The following is a 21,973-nucleotide window of genomic DNA, read 5'->3' as shown; positions in this document are numbered from 1 at the left end:
GTTTTTTAAAAAGTGTTTTAAATTCGTTTTTCAACTGCTTAGTTTCACTTATGAGAGCAATCCTAATACTAGACTAGTTATTTCTATACTCTTTCTGTTATAAAGAAGCTAGTATTAGATAATACTACTAATTCACGTATAAATTTAATATTAGTCATTTCTCATTATGTTTTGGGTGTTGTGAAACTATGTCTTAATACATGACATGATTTTTTTTCATTTAATTAATTGTTACGTCATCTTTCATTCCATGGGATAACTTATTTAATTATATAGGTAATTCTAGTTATTGCATTATGGATGCTTTGAAGTTGTCATCACTATCAGCTATCTGATATGAGATCGTGAGATATAAATGCTTATGTGAATTAGGACCTCTAAAACTCCTACCACACAACAAAGAAGAATCTTTGACCTCAAGCAGGCTAATGCTTCAAGCAATCAAAGAGCTGGCAATTGAAAACGCATTCTTACTGGGATGGTTTTGGAGTGACATAGGCTAGCACACGAAAGATTTTTAGTGTTTTCAGTCCTTAGGGACCTTTTGATATTAGATCTGATCTGCAAACTAGGATTCTTTCGTTCAAACTAATATGTCTGGGTTTTGAATACAAAACAAATCTTCCACTTTCAGATATTCGTCTCACTGAATTCCTACTACTCACGGGCCAGAGTAGTAATAGGAATATTAAGCTGAGGATACCATCAAAATTTACCAGGATAGAGTTATATGAAGAATTACAGTCTACATGTATTAGGACTAATGAACTGGAAACCAAATACTAATAATGTTCATCAAAGTTCTTTTTTTTAAAAGAAAAAGTAGATAACGGAAGATGCAATCAGTCAAGTCCACCAGGCTGGAGTCGTCCGACTGGCCCCGGTTAGTTCCAAAAGTTTTTCCTAAAAACATCAAATCGAATTGTTGGACACTTAAATGGAGCATAAAAACTAATTGCATAGTTAGAGAAGAAATCGTGGGATGAATCTTTTGAGCCTAATTAGTGCACAATTAACTATAAGTGTTATAGTAACCAACATGTGCTAATGACGGATTAATTAGGCTCAAAAGATTCGTCTCGTGGTTACCAGACGAGCCGTGAAATTCGTTTTTTCATTCATGTTCAAAAATCTCTTCCGACATCCGGTCAAACGTTCGACGTGACCTTTTGTTAAAAAAATTTAGCAACTAAACCAGGCCTAGCCCATATTCCTGACTTAGGGACTTTTTTTAGTCTCTTATCACATCGGATATTTGACGTTAATTAGAAGTATTAAATATAGACTGATAACAAAACTAATTGCATAAATAAATGCTATTTTATTAGACAAATTTTTAAGCCTAATTAAACTATAATTAGCAAATGTTTACTGTAGCATCACATTCACTAATCATGGACTAATTAGGCTTAATAGATTTATCTCACGAAATAGTCCAGAGTATGAGATATGTTTTATTAATAATCTATATTTAATATTTTTAATTAGTGTCTAAATATTTGATGTGATAGGGTCTAGAAATAAACAAGTCCCCGTCATCCAAGCAGGGACTTAGTTCAGTGTGGCCTCTGTCTCTCGCATCCCCATTTTTGCAAGAGTTTTTTTCCCTCGTTTTTTTTTTTTGGTGTGTACTCCTCCTCACCAGTGTGATGGGCTTCCCATGTTCTCCGTTGACTTCATCTGGGCCCGTGCTACGGTGGATCAATAAAGAACGTAATCATGGTGTCCAGACGACGCAACCTAATCTACTGATGCGTGTTACTCCCATTCGTATTCTATGTTCTAATAGATGATACATTAGCTAGTTAAAGCATATGTTTAATCATTTATCTTATTAAAAACTTATATAAATATTATTTATCTTATTATAATTGAATATATTATCAAATCTGTTTTAAGTATAACTTACATTTTCATATATTTAGATAAAATTTGTTAATGAGACGAATGATTAAATGTGTGAAAAATCAATAACGTCATCAATTAAAATAAAGAGTATATTGTAAGTTGTTGTAGGCTTGTCCTAATTCAAGCACTTAAAAAATTTATCAAGAAATGCACTGACCTCTGCATCATCAAATTAATTTCATTAAATATACCATTGAATATTTTTTTACAGTATATTCATTTTATGATAAATGTTGCTATGTTTTATAAATTTTGGATGAACTTAAAATGCTTGATTTAGAATAAATCCAAGGCTACTTACAATATGCAACGAAGAGAGCAGTAATAATCTGTTCATGCAGAGAAGCAAAGCAATAGGCAACGATCATCGCATCGTGTTCACTAGGAACGTTGACTTAATGAGGCACACCATCGTATAGTACTACAACTATACGTGTCCGCTTTGCTTGTGTTTTACATCCTCTTTTTTATAATACACCACAATATACTGCTTGTATACAACAATATAGTACTACCTCTGTACTATAATACAGAGAATTCTAACTATTTATTTATAACTTTTGACCATTCGTTTTATTTAAAAATTTAGTGTAAATATAAAAACTTATAAGTAATACTTAAACTACTTTTAATAATAAAGAAAATAATAAAAAATAAATAATACTTTCAATTTTTTAATAAGACGAGTAGTCAAATATTACAAATAGAAAATCAAAATCTCATATAATCTAGGACGGAGAGAGTAGTACAAAGATACCACGATTTGAAAGACGAACAATCTGGACAGTATTTTGGCAAATTGCTCACTGACACATTTTATGACCCTCCAAAACAACTAGCACGCCTATGATACCTGGCACAATAAGGAAGATTTAAACTATGATAATTAATTAAGAAGTCGTCGTATGTACGAAATAATAATGTTCCATTTCGTGTGTTGCGTATGCGTTGCCCCAGATGCATTCTGCCGGAATTTTTGGATCATAATCTTATGTATTTGTACTGTGTTTCAAAAAAACATCTCAACCCCTGAATTTCCTAGGTGATAATTCTTTGGCTTTTTGAAATAAAAAACAAAACTACATATTTGTAAAAAAACAATTTAAAAGTAAAACATTATATGTCTTTTTATCGATCTAAAGCAAAAGAAAAGACTAAAAATAAATTACGATTAGAAAACTTTAAAATTAACTTTAAATTTAAGGTTAAAAATTACTCTCTCCATCCCATAATACAAGGTATAACTTTTTTCTTTGTACAAGGCATAATTTTTTTCTCTATACCATAATATAAATCGTACATATAAGCATGCATTAACTAGTAAATATTTTTTCTTCAAATTTGATTTATTTTAAATTATTCACTTACATGTAAGCATACATACACCTAGAAATCTAAAATAAGGTGATTATAACTATTTCTTAATCTTTATATTAATTAGTGGTAAAACGAGGTTGCTAATTAATAGAAGTCCAAACGTACTCCTACGCCGCAATTATGACGTCGTTTTGACCACTCCCATATATGGTATAAATACGAGATGCTCTCCCATCTCTTCACCAGCATTCACAAGGGAAGCCGCCATTAATTCAATTCAAAAGGAGTCCACGAGGAGATCGAGCGAGCCGAGCCATGGCGGTCGGCGGCGATCACGGCGGCGGGGCGAGGCGGCGGGGGTGCGGCGGGTGCAGCAAGGGGGACTTCTTCCCGGAGGAGTCGTTCTCGAGCTGGGAGGCGTACGCGCGGGCGCTGCGGAGCACGGGCCCGCGGCTGGCCGACCGGCTGACGGCGAGGTCGCTGGACGCGACGGAGCTGCACCAGGTGCGGGCGCGCAGCGGCGCCGACATGAAGCGGGACCTCAACTGGTGGGACCTCGCCTGGTTCGGCATCGGCGCCGTCATCGGCGCCGGCATCTTCGTGCTCACCGGGCAGGAGGCCAAGAACGCCGTCGGCCCCGCCGTCGTCCTCTCCTACGTCGTCTCCGGCGTCTCCGCCATGCTCTCCGTCTTCTGCTACACCGAGTTCGCCGTCGAGATCCCCGTCGCAGGTACCATTACTACTGGAAATATATATTACTCCGGGAATAATGTTTTCACTCAATCATTTTCTCATATATCATATATGCATGCTAAATTAATTGTGAATAATTACGAAGAGAAAATGTTTTAAAATAATCGAGGTGTGTCTCCTACTTAGAAAAATTGAAGTCTAAATACGACCGACGTATTGAAAAAAAAGGATATTTTTGATGCATGAATAGCCAACAAGAGAGTTGCAGTTCAATATTTCTCCTGCGAAATATAATCAATCGGTAAAAAAATGATTGGCCGCATAAGTAATATAGACGATGAGTACATATGGTCGATTTGATTGAGGATGAGGCCGCATAAACGTGTTAGTTGATCTAATCTGCATTTTTTTAAAAAAAGTTCATTAGAGTCTACCAATATGGCAATACGGCATGTCACTGCCAGAGTGCCAGTGCAGTGTGATAAGGGGGATATAACTGTACTCATTCTGTGTTTTATCAGATGATACCGTTGATTTCTAGATACATGTTGAATCATTTATTTTAATTAATTTTTTAAAAATATATTGAAATAGAAGTATACTTAATATATTTAGTAATAAATCCAATCAAAACAAAATAATTATAATTATATAAGTTTTTTTAAATAAGACGAATGGTCGAACGTGTGTTAGAAAGTTAATGGAAATATCTTTTAAAATATAAAGTGTATATTTATGTTATACTACTAGTTTGTCACACTACTTCTACCTCTTCATCTTGTAATGAATGATGGGTCTCTTCTTCTTAAAAAAATGAATGATGAGTCAATGGTGGAATCAACCAAATGCGGCTTTCTTTATCTCTGGTATTTATCAAGTTGATGAGATTAGAGAAAGAGACCCCTCACATTGATTCTTGAATCTTGCAAACCTGATACCGATTGTTTGTTTGAAAATTGCAAGTGCTAGGAAACAAAAGGATAAATACGCCTCTCTATCATGATTTGATTATTTGACCATTCTGTCGTCATTTCTTCCTAGAATTTTTTGAAGGGATAGTTCACACTTCATATCAAACAAGTCAGTATCAGTAAATAAAAAAAATGCACGAGTCAATTTGGTCACAATTTTCTTAAGTTTGACGAGGAAAATTCTCCCATTTTGACTAATCAACTACTGTGTCTGTGTGTATAGAGTAGTTCATTATTTTTGGGGGGGATCAGGCCGTTTGACCGGATACTGTGTTTCTAGAAATAGTAGATACTCAAACTGGATGATATCTAAAAGCGAAGGCTCACTGCTAAGAAAAAACTATTTTTCATGGCAACCCCTCACCAAATTCTAGGCTTACCGCTAGGGAGTAGTACATATAATGTGGTCAATCACAAGGAAAGGAGACGACCCGCCGAAAACTTAACATCTCATAAGGATCAATAAGAGAACCACATAGAAAAATAATAACATTACTACAAACGGCCCCTAAAAGGCCTGTATGAGAGACTTATTAGGGCAGATGGGCCTCTTAATGGAACATTTTTTTGTAACAATCGAATTTCAAAATAATATATATTTGCACGTGACTTTGTCTCATAAAGTTGGAAAAAATAAACTTATATGAAAGGTATTGGCCTTGACGAGATCTAAAACTTTGCAATTGACAAGTTTTCATTTGAGAATTTTTTAATGCCAAAATATTCACTATAATATTTCCTTATTTTTTTTAGAAAATTGCATATCTACATTTCAAATGATCTTAAATAAAGATATGATCTATATGAAAGTTATAGAGCTCAACAATATCTACATCACTGTAATCAATTATTTTTCTCATTTAGTATTATTTGTAAATATTACAAGTTTAGAAGATGTGAAGTCAAAATAATAGCACATTGCTTTTAAACAAATAAGTGCTTCACGGTGTAAGGGTAAGGATAAGTATGGGTGAATACGAGGTCTTAGATTCAAATATCATAAACAACACGTGTGTATATATAAAAAGTGTTTTGTTTTGACACTTGGAAAAGAATAAAATAGATGGGTTGCCCGTCTTTAAAGAGACTCGTTATCACATACAAAAGGAGCTAGGTGAGCCAAATAGTCTGACTGCGAAAATGAGTTTTGATCGCCCGCAAAGATATTCTCTGTAGTAGTGGCTGAAAATTAACCTAAGATGAAAAAAAAACCTAAAATCAACTTCAAATTTAAAGTTAAAAATTTAAATTTTAGCTAATAAGCATATGAGAAGTGAAAATATAGGTTGTAATTGTCTGAGCGGGCACATGAGCATGAGTATTTATGATATAGTTTTTGAGCCTATATTACAGCTTAAGTAGTTACAGGCAGATACATTAGTAAAACGGCGTCTCTTGTTGACTACGTAAGGGACCAACTTTATACATTTGTCCCAGGTTTTGCATTTAAGGGACCAGATTTAGACATTTTGATCCAGGTTTTGCATTTATCTTTTTTTTCTTTATCTCATGTTTCATAACATACAAAATTAAAGAATCAGACATTACTTTGGTTCAAAAATATGTGATGTTGATTTCAGTGGCGGATCTAGAAAAAAAATATAGGAGAGGTTCAACGAGAGAGAATTGCTTCTAGCCCATCCTTTTCTTCAGTAATATCAAAAATTTTGTTGCGAGGACTAAGCAGGCGCTTCAATGGCGCAGAGGGGCTAGGGGGGCTAAAGCCTCGGTGGTGGATCCGCCACTGGTTGATTTTTATGACGTAAGGTTTAACCGTTCATCTTATCACACCAACTATATAGATAACATCTACTTTCATGATCCTATCTAAATTTATTCATGTGTCAATTTATAGCTAAAACCAAAGTAAAATCAAAATATCTCATAGCCGTATAAACGGAGGAGGGAGTAGTTTGAATTCGATAGAGATGGCGGGCACGGGCATGGGCATGAATGGAGGAATGGATGTGTGCAGGCGGGTCGTTCGCGTACCTCCGGGTGGAGCTGGGCGACTTCATGGCGTTCGTGGCGGCGGGCAACATCCTCCTGGAGTACTGCATCAGCGGCGCGGCGGTGGCGCGGGCGTGGACGTCCTACTTCGCCACGCTGCTCAACCGCCACCCCAACGACTTCCGCATCCACGCCGCCTCCCTCTCCGCCGACTACTCCCGCCTCGACCCCATCGCCGTCGTCGTCATCGCGCTCGTCTGCGCCTTCGCCGTCCTCAGCACCAAGGGCTCCTCCCGCTTCAACTACGTCCTCTCCATCGTCCACGTCGCCGTCATCCTCTTCATCATCGTCGCCGGCCTCACCAAGGCCGACGCCGCCAACATGCGCGACTTCATGCCCTACGGGCCCCGCGGCGTCTTCGCCGCCTCCGCCGTCCTCTTCTTCGCCTACGTCGGCTTCGACGCCGTCAGCACCATGGCCGAGGAGACCAGGAACCCCGCCCGCGACATCCCCATCGGCCTCGTCGGCGCCATGACGCTCACCACCGCGCTCTACTGCGTCCTCGCCGTCACGCTCTGCCTCATGCAGCCGTACGGCTCCATCGACCCCGACGCGCCCTTCTCCGTCGCCTTCGCCGACCGCGGCATGGACTGGGCCAAGTACATCGTCGCCTTCGGCGCGCTCAAGGGGATGACCACCGTGCTGCTCGTCAGCGCCGTCGGCCAGGCGCGCTACCTCACCCACATCGCCCGCACGCACATGATGCCGCCGTGGCTGGCCAAGGTGCACCCCAGGACGGGCACGCCGGTGAACGCCACCGTCGTGATGCTCGTCGCCACCGCCATCGTCGCCTTCTTCACCGACCTCAACATCCTCTCCAACCTCCTCTCCATCTCCACGCTCTTCATCTTCATGCTCGTCGCCGTGGCGCTCCTCGTCCGCCGCTACTACGTCTCGGGGGAGACCACCGCGGCCGACCGGAACAAGCTCGCGGCGTGCATCGCCGCCATCCTGGCGACGTCGGTGGCGACGGCCACGTACTGGGGCCTGAACCGGGGCGGGTGGGTGCCGTACGCGGTGACGGTGCCGGCGTGGCTGGCGGCGACGGCGTGCCTGTGGGCGTTCGTGCCGCAGGCGAGGGCGCCGAAGCTGTGGGGGGTGCCGCTGGTGCCGTGGCTGCCGTCGGCGTCCATCGCCATCAACATCTTCCTGCTGGGCTCCATCGACTCCAAGTCGTTCATGCGGTTCGGGATATGGACGGCGGCGCTGCTCGTGTACTACCTCTTCGTCGGCCTGCACGCGTCCTACGACACGGCCAAGGCGCTCGCCGCGGAGGCCAGCGCCGGCGAGGTGGAGGACGGCGACGCCAAGCCGACCGCGACGCCCATGTAATGTAGCCGGCCGTACGTCGTAGGTGGATGCATTTACATGGTGGAGCTCACCACGCACAGCACAAGGGTGTGGGGTGTGATTGAATCCTGATGTGGTACTGATACCAGTGTTACTCGAAAAAGATTGTGCAAACAAGTTCAGCGTATGGTGCATTTGTGAATTGTGACTCTGTTTCGTCGTAGAGATTGCATGTTTGCGTAGTTTCATACTGCGTGATGCCAGTGTTTCAGATTTTAAGAAGTAGTAATTAGCCTAGCTAGCTGTGCTTGAATTGAAAAGATGTATGATGGATAAATTCACTCGAAAATTAGTCATACAACTAATGGGCTACACATGCCTATAGAAAAAAGAAACGGTTTTCTTTAAAAAAAATCACCTGATTTTTTTCTGGTTCTCTGAAGTGATTGCTTTTGCATGATGCGGAATATGGAGAAGGACGAACGACTCTTCTTCTAAGCATTTTATAAGTAGTAATAATAAGGCCTCGTTCGGCGTGAGGAGTTAACTTATGTGTGACATAGAAAATATAGTAATAGATTAGTACATGATTAATTAATTATTAAAAATATAAAAAAGATTAATATGATTTTTTAAAACAACTTTTCTATAGAACATTTTTGCAAAAAATGTTAATGCTAGATTTTGGCAAATCGTCGTTATGAATTAAAACACAGCTAAAGACCGAATCGAATAAGAAATCACAAATCGACTGGAGGTAAGAGACTAGATGCGGAGTAGTTGCAGCCGATAGAATCCGAATCAAACAAGAATTGGTGTCCGATTGAGCCCAAAGCGTAGGGATAGATTCAGTGTTAGTTGTGAGTCCGTGTAGATTAATCAAGCTTTATTTTAGAGTTTGGTTAGGATTTCCATATTTAATTAGAGTCCGAACTCCGCAAGTTAGTTAGTAATGGATTATTCTCCGGATAGGTTAGTTAATACCCGGGGCTATAAATATAAGTGTCCGGGGTCCTCATAAATTATCTCTAGATCAATTCAATTTGACGCATCGCCTCAAACCTTCGACTTGCTTGAGCTCTCGGCACGGGATTTGTCAGCTTCGCAATGTAAATTCCTGCTTGTCAAAACCCATCAATCAACTAGAAAGGGACTGTCTCGGTTAAATCCGATCTCCTGCCTAGTTGATCGGCGGGCTAAGTTCTATGGCTGCTTTGATCTATTCTAGCTTAGGGTGGTGATAGTTCTCGATCAAATCCTCGCGAGTTTCTCTGTTTGATCTGTGGGCATGGTTTTAATTAACTTGATTCTATCTCGGTTCGGTCCGATCAATCGAGTTAACTAGGTTCGTGTTGTCAGATTAGATCAAGCGCTCGTGAGGGCTTATCGCTGGAGTTCTAGCCAGCATTATCTTGAGTAATTTGTTGATTGGTTCATTAAGCTCACCGATCTTTATGTTTCTATAATTATATCGTGCCAGAATTGCATACTGTCTCGGTTAGGCCTGATCTATGTATGTTTGGTACGATCTGCTTATAGAAAGTTGTTCGATCGGCTAAGTTTGATGGTTTAATTGATAGGTTATGCTGGTTCGCTATCTTATTAGTCACACACTACAATAATTAACTGATTTCATGCGTGGATATGCTTAGATTTGTACTGCCTTGATTAGGTTCGATCTTATAGATCTAGTATGGAAACGCATGCTGTTAGTTGTTATTGTTTTATGCTGGTAGTTAGTATAGCATCCCGGTTTATGTTTAATTCCATGTTTAGTCTCGTATCAACTGTCAATTTTAACATGCGATAAGTTCTGAAGGGGTCCGATCGGCTAATTAATCTTAAGACTGTCTCGGTTAGGTCCGATCTTTTAAGATTAACTAGCTGGTTGGCCTGTTTGGCGCTTATCCTGCTTCTGACTCAGCCGATTGAGCATATTTACATTTGCTACCACAAAATTTCTGTAAAGCCAATCGTCTAGTCCATTGGCTAGGGTCCTGGGATGGTATCGGCTCTCTAGCCGATAGCGGTTTCTGGGGTTAACTGTTTTTTATGCTATATTTTGTCAGTTACAGGATCAAACTGACTGGCACATCTAGTACTTCTAAGACTTAGGTCCTGCACTGGAATGGTGTAAGATTGGTTCTCAGGCCTACGTATGTGACCGTTGATTGTCATTTTTAGCGCCAATAAAAATATACCGTTTAGCAGTTTGGGAAGCGTGTGATTGGAAAACGAGGGGGCTTAGTTAACTTATGATTATGGCTGAACGCGACCTAAGTCTATTTACAAACTTTTACTGGGCTGGGCCAATGTGTTGCTTGTTGGGCTAGATGCCTGAAAAGAGAGAACACAAAACACGCTTACACGCAGTAGCCGGTAGGCCGGCTCAAACCACTCGTGCGAGGCGATAGGTCCCCCCTGAGTCATTGGCAATAAGCCCAACAGGGCCCATATTTGAGTTGCGACCCATCGGGCCCAAAAACCCTAGCAAACCCCCGCGACCACGACAAGGCGCCTGCGCCGCCGCCTCTTTTACCCTCTCACCTTAAACCCTCGCTCCCCAATACACCTCCCGCCGCTTCCCTCGCGCTACGCCGCCGCCGCCGCCGAGGCTTGCTGTTTCGATCGCCGGAGTACTCAGCCGAGCGGCGCTAGCCACCCGCGGCGGAGTCTCTCGCAGCACTACCGCCGCGTTCTCCCTCCCACCCGCCCGCTCATGGCTCCGCGTCCACGGAAGCGGGCCTCGCGGCCCAAGCCGCGCTCCTCCCGCGGCGGCGGCGGGGATGAGGACCCCTTCTTCGAGTCCGAGCCCAAGCGGCGCCGCGGGGGCGGCCGCGACGAGGACATCGAGAGCGAGGATAGCGACTTAGAGGGCGTGGGGGCGGCGGCGGCTGGTGGCGTTGATGAGGATGGGGAGGAGGAGGAGACGGCGGGGGAGAAGAAGATGCGGATCGCGAAGGAGCTTCTCAAGAGAGTTACGGATGCGGCGAAGAGGAGGGAGGAGGACGAGGAGGAAGACGAAGACGAGGAGGCCGGAGGGAGGCGGGTTGCGGAGATCCTGCTCAAAAAGCAGCTCGAGGAGAGTGGCAGGAAGCGGATGGAGCTCGCTGCCAGGTGAGATTTTTTGTGCCCCAGATGCCAGGAATTATTTACGAACTCCAAACCTGCAACATCTATCTGGTTCTATCTGAACATTCTGAATACTTTGCTCCCAATCGCCATGAATTTCATAGTTACTGATGGAGAGTAGTAATCACAATACATAATCGCCAAGAATTATATATGAGATGGCTGTGAATAAACCCAAGTCGTGACTTGAAATGTAGCGAACAGGTAACTTTTCTTTTTTGGCATAGCAATTGGAATGGAGATTCCATTATATCTACTTGTCGGTTGCTCCCATTCCCATTATATCTACTTGTCGATTGCTCCCATATGAATCCTTGTGCGTTTCGCAAGCTGACCAGCATTAATCAGGTTAGAAACGTGTCTTAAGGGTTGAATGTAAAGAGGTGGGTGCATTTAGGATTGGAGTATGAACACCGTGCCCACTAAGTCTGGTAACTGAATGTGGTTGTAGAATCCTATATGCCCCCATGGAAGAAACTATCTGGTTGGTTATGGTAGAATCCTATATGCATGATTGGAGTATGCTCTTCTTGCCTTGCCAACACAGCTGATTGAATGCACATCTACTTTCATAATTAAATGGAAGGCGTTATGCTTATTGATATGCATCTGCAATTGTGTGGAGTGGGCTACGGTAATGGTCTCTAATGGACCTCTACCCGATTTCAGTAGTAATCTTAAAGTGAGTGTAGAGTCCTCGCTGAATGATGTGAGTGTAGAATAATATCACATACGGCCATGATTAAAATAATTGCTGTTTAGTGGTCCTAGTACCAGCTTGGACTAGTTTATTGGATACAGAGTGAAAAGAGTTGTCATATTGATTTTATCTGATCTTGATTTTACCTTTAACAAATGCTCATGGGAAGGAATAGAAAACCAAAAGAAATGGTTAACAGGTCACAATGGTGGCCAACTGCCTTGGCTACTTAATTCATTTTAAAAACTATTTCTAATCCTTATATATGACCTCAATGCCTCAATCATATTACATTTATTTTATTTACAAAATTAGAGATTGTTTGCATGTTAAGCGTTTTCCACTTGATTTCTCACCACCTATCCATCCATTTACTTTTTACTTAGGTCCTATTTTCAATTATTGTGTGATTTGTTTGTTTAGTGTTCCAAATCTAGGATGCTGAAAATGGAATGAAAAATGAGTGGAGGAAATACACATACTTAGATGGCTCAGAGAAGCATTTGTTATGACAAAAACTGATAGTGCTAAGCTACAATTCACTTGTTATTATATGCCATCAGTTATCTTATTGTGGTAATGGTCTCTAACGGTTAAAAGCTATGGATATTATGACCTTTTGATTGGATCCAACATGTGTTGCACAAGCTCTAGCTAAAGGATGCAATAAGAAAATATAAGTGTTATTGTTATACTGATCACATATCTGGTGGACATGATTCTGTATATATGACTAAAATTTGCAAAATTATTGCAGGGTATTACAACCAGACCCTGAGGATGGCTTTAAGATTATTGTGAAGCACCGACAGCCTGTTACTGCTGTTGCTTTATCCAAGGATAGTGATAAGGGATTTTCAGCATCAAAGGATGGTGTCATCGTTCATTGGGATGTTGAAACTGGAAAAAGTGAGAAGTATTTATGGCCAAGTGAAAATGTCCTGGTCTCTCATCATGCTAAACCACCTCTATCGACTAAAAGAAGTAAACAAGTATTAACTCTAGCTGTTAGTTCGGACGGTCGTTACCTGGCAAGTGGAGGTTTGGACCGTCACATCCATTTATGGGATGTTCGGTCACGGGAGCACATACAGGTAGTCAGTTCAGCAATTTAAGAATAACATTTTGCAATTTTAATTTCTGATATATAAGTGAAAAAATTCAATTTTGCTGGAGACTTCTACATAACTAGCCATCTGGATATTCTGCTTGCATCCCTGGACCACATGAATATTGTTCTGGGTCTATATTCTTGGTTGCTTTTCCATGCCTAATTCTCTCCAGATAGTCCTGTGCAACTGTTGTTGCCTTACTAATCAATACTACCTACAAAATTCTGTAGGCAAAAATAATGCATGATCAAGTGCTACTTGAGAATTTACGAAGCACTACCGGAAGCCTATTTTTGCATATAACTACATTTAACTGGTGCATTTGATTTGGTTCTAGCTGATGTAAGGTTCTTCAAAGCAAACTTGAGCAAAAGAAATATCATTCCAATTGCTAGCTTGTTTATCGTCAGTGCTATCTGCCTATCTGTAATAAAAAGCAGCATATCAATGTTGTATCAGAGATTCACAAAAGTTTCCTTTGATATATATGGACATTTATCTGTCCATTACTTCAATTTAACTGAGAGCTTGTCATTACACTTCCATGGCTTGCATAAAGGTTATTTTTCATGGTCCAGAGAGGAAGTATTTGAATCATGTTATTTTATGTGTGATTCAATGGTAATTGAATTTAATAATGATACCGATAGCCTGTTTGAAATACTGAGTATTGAGGCCCATTGTTTGGTAGACTTCAAAATTGTATGGTATTCAGTTTGAAAGTAGATATAGTTTCGATTGTGTTATAAACCCACTATAAGAAGGCAGTGTGCAATCTCGAAGTGTTATTCTTCCAGGTTGGAATCTATTAGTTGATCTAAACTAACTTGGCATAGTGTGCCAAAGTGTCCTTAGATGTACATTGGAACCCTAGAAGATGAGAGTAATTTTGCTTGGAGTTGGCCAATTTATACTACCTTTCTGTTCTATTTCAACATTGTAACTGGTTCTGAACTCCTGATTGTTTCTGTCAGGCATTTAGTGGCCACCGAGGACCAGTATCGTGTCTTGCTTTCGGACCAGACTCACCTGAGCTATTCTCTGGTTCATTTGACCGTAAAATAATGCAGTGGAATGCAGAAGACAGAACATACATGAACTGCCTGTTTGGCCATCAGAGCGAAGTCTTGACAATGGATGCATTTAGTAAAGATAGGGTTCTGACTGTAGCACGGGACCGGACAATGCATCTTTGGAAGGTACATGTTTCCTTAAAAGCAAATGCGTACATATTATGCAGCTGTCCACAAACTAGATAATTTTCATAAAATAACTGAATGAAACTGTCTTGTTAAAACTGCATTGTTCTCGGATTAAGATACACTGTAATAATTTTTTTTTTGTTTTTCATTATGGTGGCTAGCCAAAATTCATATAATTTTCTGAATCCCTAAAAATGTTAGAATATTATAGATATGGAAGGTTGTCTCAAGAAACTACTCATACCATTTTCAACTGGCAAATCTAACCAAAAACGATGATGCTGGCAAAAGTTAAACTGCTTGGATTGCATAAATTTAAGTATGACACTTATTACTTGGCTGGTGATAGTATGCTTGACTAAGGTTTGCAACGCAAGTCATGTGTCAGATGTCGACATTTAACTGAACAGTTGAAAACTTTCTGTTTTGACAGATACCAGAAGAGTCACAACTACTGTTCCGTGCTCCTGCTACTGCATCATTGGAGTGCTGCTGCTTTATTGATGACAAGGAATTTTTTACTGGATCTGATGATGGAAGCATTGAGCTATGGAGCATTATGAGAAAGAAGCCTACTTACATAATAAGAAATGCTCATCCAGTATTACGTAACAACCTTAATTCACTTGACAATAATGATGAGGGTAAGATGCTATATGAAGGATAGTTTATTTCATGCAAAGTTTTCCTTTTCATGGAATTTGCATATCTTTTCGTTTGACCAACTCTTCTGTTATTCAGTAGTTATGTTTGCCATTGAGATGTTAATTATTCTGAATATCAGGGATCATGTTTACCAAATCATTTTTCCGTGCCTCTATTTATGAATTTCTTATTTATTGCCTTTTACCTCACATTACATGCAGAAAATGGCACAAATAAACCTGAAAGTGTCTCATCAGCCCAATCATGGGTTAGTGCTGTTGCTGCAAGAAAAGGTTCTGATCTGGTTGCATCAGGAGCAGCAAATGGTTCAGTTCGTCTTTGGGCTATTGAACCTGATTCTAAGGGCATTCGACCATTATTTAATTTGAGACTGGTATGGTACTCAACTACTCTGAAATTATGAAAAATGCACCATAGATAAGCTACCTAAGGCACTTATTCTCTACAAATTGGACTTGGCATATTGGATTTTCTTATCTCAGTTCTGGGTCCTTTGGGATCTTTAGTTGTTTCTAGAATTATATTACCGAGCCAATATTTCTGTTCATTGTTCAATTACACGCACTAGAAATTTTTTTCTTATCGTATTCCTAGGCATACTTTGGCCTGGTAATTGGTAATTAACCTCTCTTTTTTCACAACTTTTTTGGGACCACCAAGACACCAAAATATAAGAATTAATACGAAATAACCATATTCCCACGAATTGACATACAACTACTCACCTTCATTTTATGCAATTGAATTGGGGTAGAAAATGAAAATATCACAATAGTTGCACTCTTGTTTTTCTCAATGAATAAAGAGTGAAAACGGCATGTTCCAAGGAAATGGACAAACAATTCCAATGACAAAATGTTACGATACTATCAATGCCAGAGAAAATTGAGTTTTATATACTTTTACTGTGGATTACAAATAGTTGATGCGTTGTTTCTCACATGATCAGGATGGATTTGTTAACTCCCTTGCCATCGCGAAATCTGGACGTTTTATTGTTGCTGGTGTTGGTCAGGTCAGTACATTAAACCCCCTTGGTACTACAGTTCGGGTACTTGAGCTTTTTCTTTACTTTGATTTCATCATATGCACATATTCCCTAGATTATCTTCAGAATGCAATAGGGATGTAATCGTTTAAGTTCCTGTTTAATTTGATGTTCATGTTAACTAGGTCTTGTTAAATTCTTAACTTTGTGATGCTTTTTGAAACAAGGAAACTCAATCCATTTCCATTGATTACAATGAAAATATAGTCCTGAACAAAAAGCTTACTAGACATTCAACAATAGAGACTGGGAACCAGCAGATAGATTGAACTTATCTTTAGCCTAAGCTTGACTGATTAATCCCACCATCTAGGCCAGGGATGGGTGTGGATTGGCCCGCAGATAATCTGTGGCCAGCTCTAGTTCAACTAAATAAACTAAGTTTTAGTTTTAGTACCAACTTAGTTCATTGAGTTGAACTAGAACTAGCCCTAAATTACCCGTGGGCCAACCCATGCCCATCCCTAGCAGGCTAGCACCGTCACAATTTGCAACATTTCAAATAGAATTAAAGCAGGCTACATATATCCCACTGCATTTTGAAGCTCCATGATATGATTATCGTATCTTATCTTGAGCTCCCTATCCTTCCGACTTCTCTTGTTCAGTGAACAAACACTCCGCCAAATTCTTTGGAGTCCTGCCCTTGGTTTTCCTCACTAACCAATTATGTTACCACTGAATAAAAATCTAGCTGCTTGTTGAGTATTCAACAAACTCACACCATCCAACCCATAGGGCCTACAGATTTTTCATAATAGGAAGATCTGAGAGAACTCTTACCCTTGTATAACCATTGTTCATCAACCAGTGGATAGTAATATTGGCCTGGTAAGCTGTAATGCTACCTCTGCAAGCTGAATAACGTACAAAGATACCATTTTTGTTCATCAATTTCATATGCTGTTGCAACACTCTGCTCTTATTAGTTTATACTTTCAAAATCCTCACATTTTTTTACTGATATTTTATCATCAGGAGCCTCGCCTTGGAAGATGGGGCCGTGTCCGATCGGCTCAAAATGGAGTTGTAATCCATCCCATCCGACTAAAAGAAGAGAGCGAGGGCTTGTAGGGTTAGATTGTTGATGCTGAAAAATCTCTTAAATGTTGTAAGTCACACAAGGACAAATCCCTTCCACCCTGGCCACAGATAAAATTTGATGCAAGAAACTGAATGGATTACTTCCCCAAGCAACGGGAATTTTGGAGGGTGTTAGAGATGATTTGAGTTCTCAAAGAGTCAGATGTATGCTGATAGGGGAAGACCTGCTGGATCTGTTCACAGGTTAGATATTCTGAGGCAATTTTGCAGCACCGCTTCCTTAAGTTTTATTTGAAAGAGAGATTAATGTACCAAACTAGTAGGGTAGGGGTTTTGGAAATTGTACCTTCAACTCACAGCATCCATACAGCTAATGTTCTCAATTATTGGATTGATTTATCGGATGGAGAATTGAAAGGGAGCTCATATTGTACACGAGAGGATTGCGGGTATTTGATTATGTACAATTACTTTGCTGATTTTGATCTCAAGGATCCAACTCTGTCCAAACAAATTTTCGTTAGTTTCACTATTGTTAATGTACTCAAAGCTGTTCATAGTAAAGACAGCCTGCGTGCGGGGCCAAATCCTCTTATTACGGGAACATGGACAAGCTGTAGAAATTGGGATTAAAAAACATGTAATAATTAAGGTTTGAATGGTCTCTGTTACAGAGTTCAAATTTAGGTTTGTAAAATGGTTAAACCTACAGACTACAGCCGTATGAAATACATCCCACCAAATCCCACCAAACAAATGTGAATGTGTGCCGTAGGGCGGCACACGTGGTGTATAACATGTCCACCTGCTCGTATACTCTGTAAAATACTCATTTTATTCTATGTTATAAAACTTATCTATCTAGATTGATTTAGTTATGTATCAATATACATATTTTATATGTGTCTATAATCATTAGTATATAAATAAATCTAGTCAAAATCAGAAAATCTTATAACATAGAATTAGAGGATAGAGATTATCTATCACATACTTCATCTATAAAACATAGGCTGCTTTCTTTGCCCCCGTCAAGTTAACTTATCTCCTCGTTTGTCACGCGCGCGATTTTCGAATTATTAAACGGTGTATTTTTTACAAAAATTTTCTATACAAAAGTTGTTTTAAAAATTCATATTAATCTATTTTATATTTTTTTAATAATTAATTATGTACTAATCAATTACTACTTTTTTCGTGACAGGGATAAGTTAACTTACCTCTTGCCTGCCGAAGCGGCAATAGTATGAATGGTAGAAAATATGTACAGTAGTTCTTCTAGCATATCATTTTCTTTTGCCATTATCCATATGGAGAGAGAATGGGAGTTTCTCTTCCCTTTATCTAAACAGAGATGCACTACTATTTCTTGAATAGTACGTGCTTAAAGGAAAATGTGTAATTGATATATTAATAAAATATTATTAAGTGTGATATGGAGGATGTAAGAGCATCTCCAAGAGACTATTCATCTCACTTCTCATACTAAATTTTGATAATTTTGTACAAATTGTCCTCCAAAAAACTATCCATTTAACTTGTCATGCCATTTAATGGTTAAACATGACTCCTCAATAGTCAAATCTAACAAAATTTCATTCTTCCACTAGTAAAATTATGGGTCCTACATGGGTAGGACCTGCCAACCATTCTCGCCCTTCTCAAATTTGGAGAGTGGGGAAATTTAGATTTGAAGAGTCAAAATTTAGCCATTCTCTTAGAGATGCTCTAATATAAATGATCTAAATATTTTTAGATGGTCATTCAAAAGAAGATATGGATAACTAAATTTAGAAGAGCTATTAGGCAACCTAGGAGCTCATCCATCTCATACTCCATCTATAAAATAGGGGACGAATGGTAAAAAATATGGTATAACAATTTTTCTAACACATCATCTATTTTTTGCCACCAACCACTCCTTTACTCTAGACAGAAATAGAAGACTATTTCTTGAGTATTATATGTTTTAAGGAAAATAGGTAGTTTATATATATTAATAAAATATACTTGGGTATAATATAGATGATGTAATATGGATGATCCGTTAAAGTACAAACATATATGGAGTAATAATCATTTCTAAATAATCGGTCGAATGGAGATATGAATGTCTAAATTTGAATAAGCTGTTGAACAAACTCTTAGGTGGTTTAAAAACATGTCGAGAGGTTACTTCATTTCATCATCTATCCTAAAAATAGAATATGTGAGGGAAATTTTTTTCCATTTGATACTTTATCTGGTCCTCGAAAAATAGAACATCCTCCTATTGAAAAGAGGGAATACCAAAAACAACATGAGAGGATGAGAGGATGTGGTTGTAAAATATTAATAAAAAATATATAAAGGAGGTAATGTGAATGTTGATACGAAGAAATAATATTATTTAGGATGAATGGCAATATGAGACGCGAGTGGCAGCCGTTTGCCGTTGCCACATACCCCTCTGTCCCAAAAAAACCAACTTTTTGTTTTTTACGTCGAGCGTTTGACCATCCGTCTTATTTAAAAAATTTTAAATTTTTTTTAAAAAGATATTCACATGTAAAGTATTATTCATATTTTATCATATAATAAAAATAAAATTATTAATCATAGTTTTTTTAAATAAGACGAAGAGTTAATCATTATAGTTAATTTGTTTTGATACGAAGAGAGCACTCGCCGAAGTACTCGGACGCTAGGAGTACCAAGGCATAGCGGCGGCAGCAGCTGATTATGCAGGTGAAATAAGCCCATGTACGGACCATTAGAAATGTGGCCCACTCCAGGCTCTCAATTCGACCTATCGACGGCCCATTGTGCAGTCACCGCAAGACATGGAAGAATTAGGCCTAAAGAATGACATGTACGAATTTGGCCCATTACCAGTTCATATCGTGTTACGGCCCAACTTCGGTCATGGTAAGATTCTGCTCACATTCGGCTCATCAACGAATTCGGCCCAAAATAGTTTCATGCATTGACCCACAGCCAATATACACTACACAGCTCGGTCACAATGGTAGGGTTGAATAATCGAAGGTTATTGGGCCTAATTGACGGCCCATGAGAGAATTGACGTGATTCTTTTTTATGGGCCGGATTGAGTATGTGTCGGAGCTTAGTTTCATGCAAAGTGTTTTATGTGGACCATATTTATTTTGAGGTATAAGTTCACTTTTAGTCCCTTAAGTGAGCCCTCGGTTTTGAATTTATCCCACACGGCTATGCTGAGTCAGCCGGACTGACAGCAGTCAATGTGCCACGTCACCCCAAACCGGGGACAACGCGTGGGGACCTACTTTGCAATGGTTTCTTAAGGTGTGCGACGGCTCGTACCTGGCATTGTCGTTCAGGGACGAATCCAAAACCGAGGACTCACCCGAGGGACTAAAAGTGAACCTATTCCTTTATTTGATGAACTGCTATATCAACCACGTCTTATCTATGGGCACATTTCCCTTATCAGTTATGATCAGTTGTGGGCTAAATTTAACATATGGGCCCTATACACGCCGAATTTGCGCATAGCCGGAATTCAGTTATCGCCAGTGGTGGGCTGTATTTGACACTGGACTGTACCGTATCTGGGCCAATATACCCCATGGACCATCGAACCGAAATGTGCTGCTGAATTTGTTCATGGCGTGGACCGTAGACTATTTAATGGGCCTGTTTCTAGAGTTCTCTTAGAGGGCTGAATTCATTCGTGAGCCAAAAGTTACCCAGCTTCTTTCTGTGAAGATGGGCCGAATTCACATGTTCCACGGCCCAGCGCGTCAGGCTAAAAACGATGCCGCTCCAAACAATAGGAGGACACGCCGGAGAGGAGCTGAGGCACTTGGTTGTAGCTCCAGCTTCACCTCTCATTACGCTAGACCCTAACCTAATGGTTTCAGCTCTATGTAAAATAGGAATGGAGTAGGTTAGAGTGATATGGAAGAATGAATGGAGAGGTGAGACTAATTTTAAGCAGCTGCATTTTAGACTCCGCTGTTAAATTTAGAATTGGTCCTACTAACAGCCTCTAGCACCACATGCGCATCCACTAAGAAAGCTATCTGACATAAATATAATATAGTTGCATAATCTTTTTATTGTTCTTAGACAAATCTCGATAATTTTCTGGCAATCCAAAAATCAAAAGTTATCGTGTAGTTATAATATAGTTGCAGTGTATTTATACTACAACTATATACTTACATTTGAAAGTTCCCCTAATAAACCGTGGTAACTTTTAAGTAATTCGTTAAAAAGTGTGAAATTTTGGGACATATAAAAATCAACTTGAAATTGGATGTACGCATGGTAAAGGGAAAATATAGAGTGCATGCTTGCTCCAACCACCACCACCTTACTCTCTCCGTTCAAAATTTATATATCTTACCTAGCATATACATGTAGAAAGCTTCATAGCTTTACTTTTTCAAATCTCGATGTATTTGATCTCCATCTTTAAAATCTCAATACATTTATCCTCTATCTTACTAAACTCCAATACAATAATTGTTAAAAATTAAAGTCTTTTTCTAGATAAACAAGAGAAGTTAGAAACAAACTATTTTTTGATAGAATTAACACTTTGCATGGCCTAGGCAGCTAGCAACCTAAGAGTTGTTATTAAAAGTATCAGCAGTTGTTAGGATTAAAAGCAGTGAGTTTGATGTTTGTGCCATGTCATCTGGTGATTGGGCAGTTCTGGATCGATAAAAGGAGCCGTACATGCATTACCGAGAAGAATGTTTCTCCTTTAATCAGTCCTCGGGAACAAAAGCAAGCATATCCTCCTTGTCCACGACAAAATTAACAACACTGTCATAGTAGTAGCTCCCTACATGAATCTGCTTAAACAATCACTAAACGGCGAGGAAACAGAGATGAGTTAAATACTACCT

General features: G+C 39.6%; 2 protein-coding genes across 2 annotated transcripts; both read left to right on the top strand.

The window, feature by feature from the left end:
- The first annotated feature begins 3,485 nt into the window (after positions 1-3,485).
- On the top strand, positions 3,486-8,383 carry LOC102715466 (cationic amino acid transporter 1-like). Its single transcript, XM_006650273.3, has 2 exons — positions 3,486-3,955; positions 6,865-8,383. Exons 1-2 carry the CDS (start codon positions 3,541-3,543, stop codon positions 8,229-8,231), a joined length of 1,782 nt encoding a protein of 593 aa, XP_006650336.2. The 5' UTR covers positions 3,486-3,540; the 3' UTR covers positions 8,232-8,383.
- Positions 8,384-10,734: 2,351 nt separating this feature from the next.
- On the top strand, positions 10,735-17,668 carry LOC102715190 (U3 snoRNP-associated protein-like YAOH). The gene is made up of 7 exons (XM_040522137.1): positions 10,735-11,306; positions 12,779-13,115; positions 14,108-14,332; positions 14,769-14,979; positions 15,202-15,374; positions 15,951-16,016; positions 17,028-17,668. Exons 1-7 carry the CDS (start codon positions 10,909-10,911, stop codon positions 17,121-17,123), a joined length of 1,506 nt encoding a protein of 501 aa, XP_040378071.1. The 5' UTR covers positions 10,735-10,908; the 3' UTR covers positions 17,124-17,668.
- The last annotated feature ends 4,305 nt before the right edge of the window (positions 17,669-21,973 follow it).

The sequence above is a fragment of the Oryza brachyantha genome, chromosome 3 (genome assembly GCF_000231095.2).
Source record: "Oryza brachyantha chromosome 3, ObraRS2, whole genome shotgun sequence".
In the NCBI taxonomy this organism is placed as follows: domain Eukaryota; kingdom Viridiplantae; phylum Streptophyta; class Magnoliopsida; order Poales; family Poaceae; genus Oryza; species Oryza brachyantha.
Note: the sequence above shows the minus strand (reverse complement) of the source record. Positions and strands in the feature narration are given on the sequence as shown.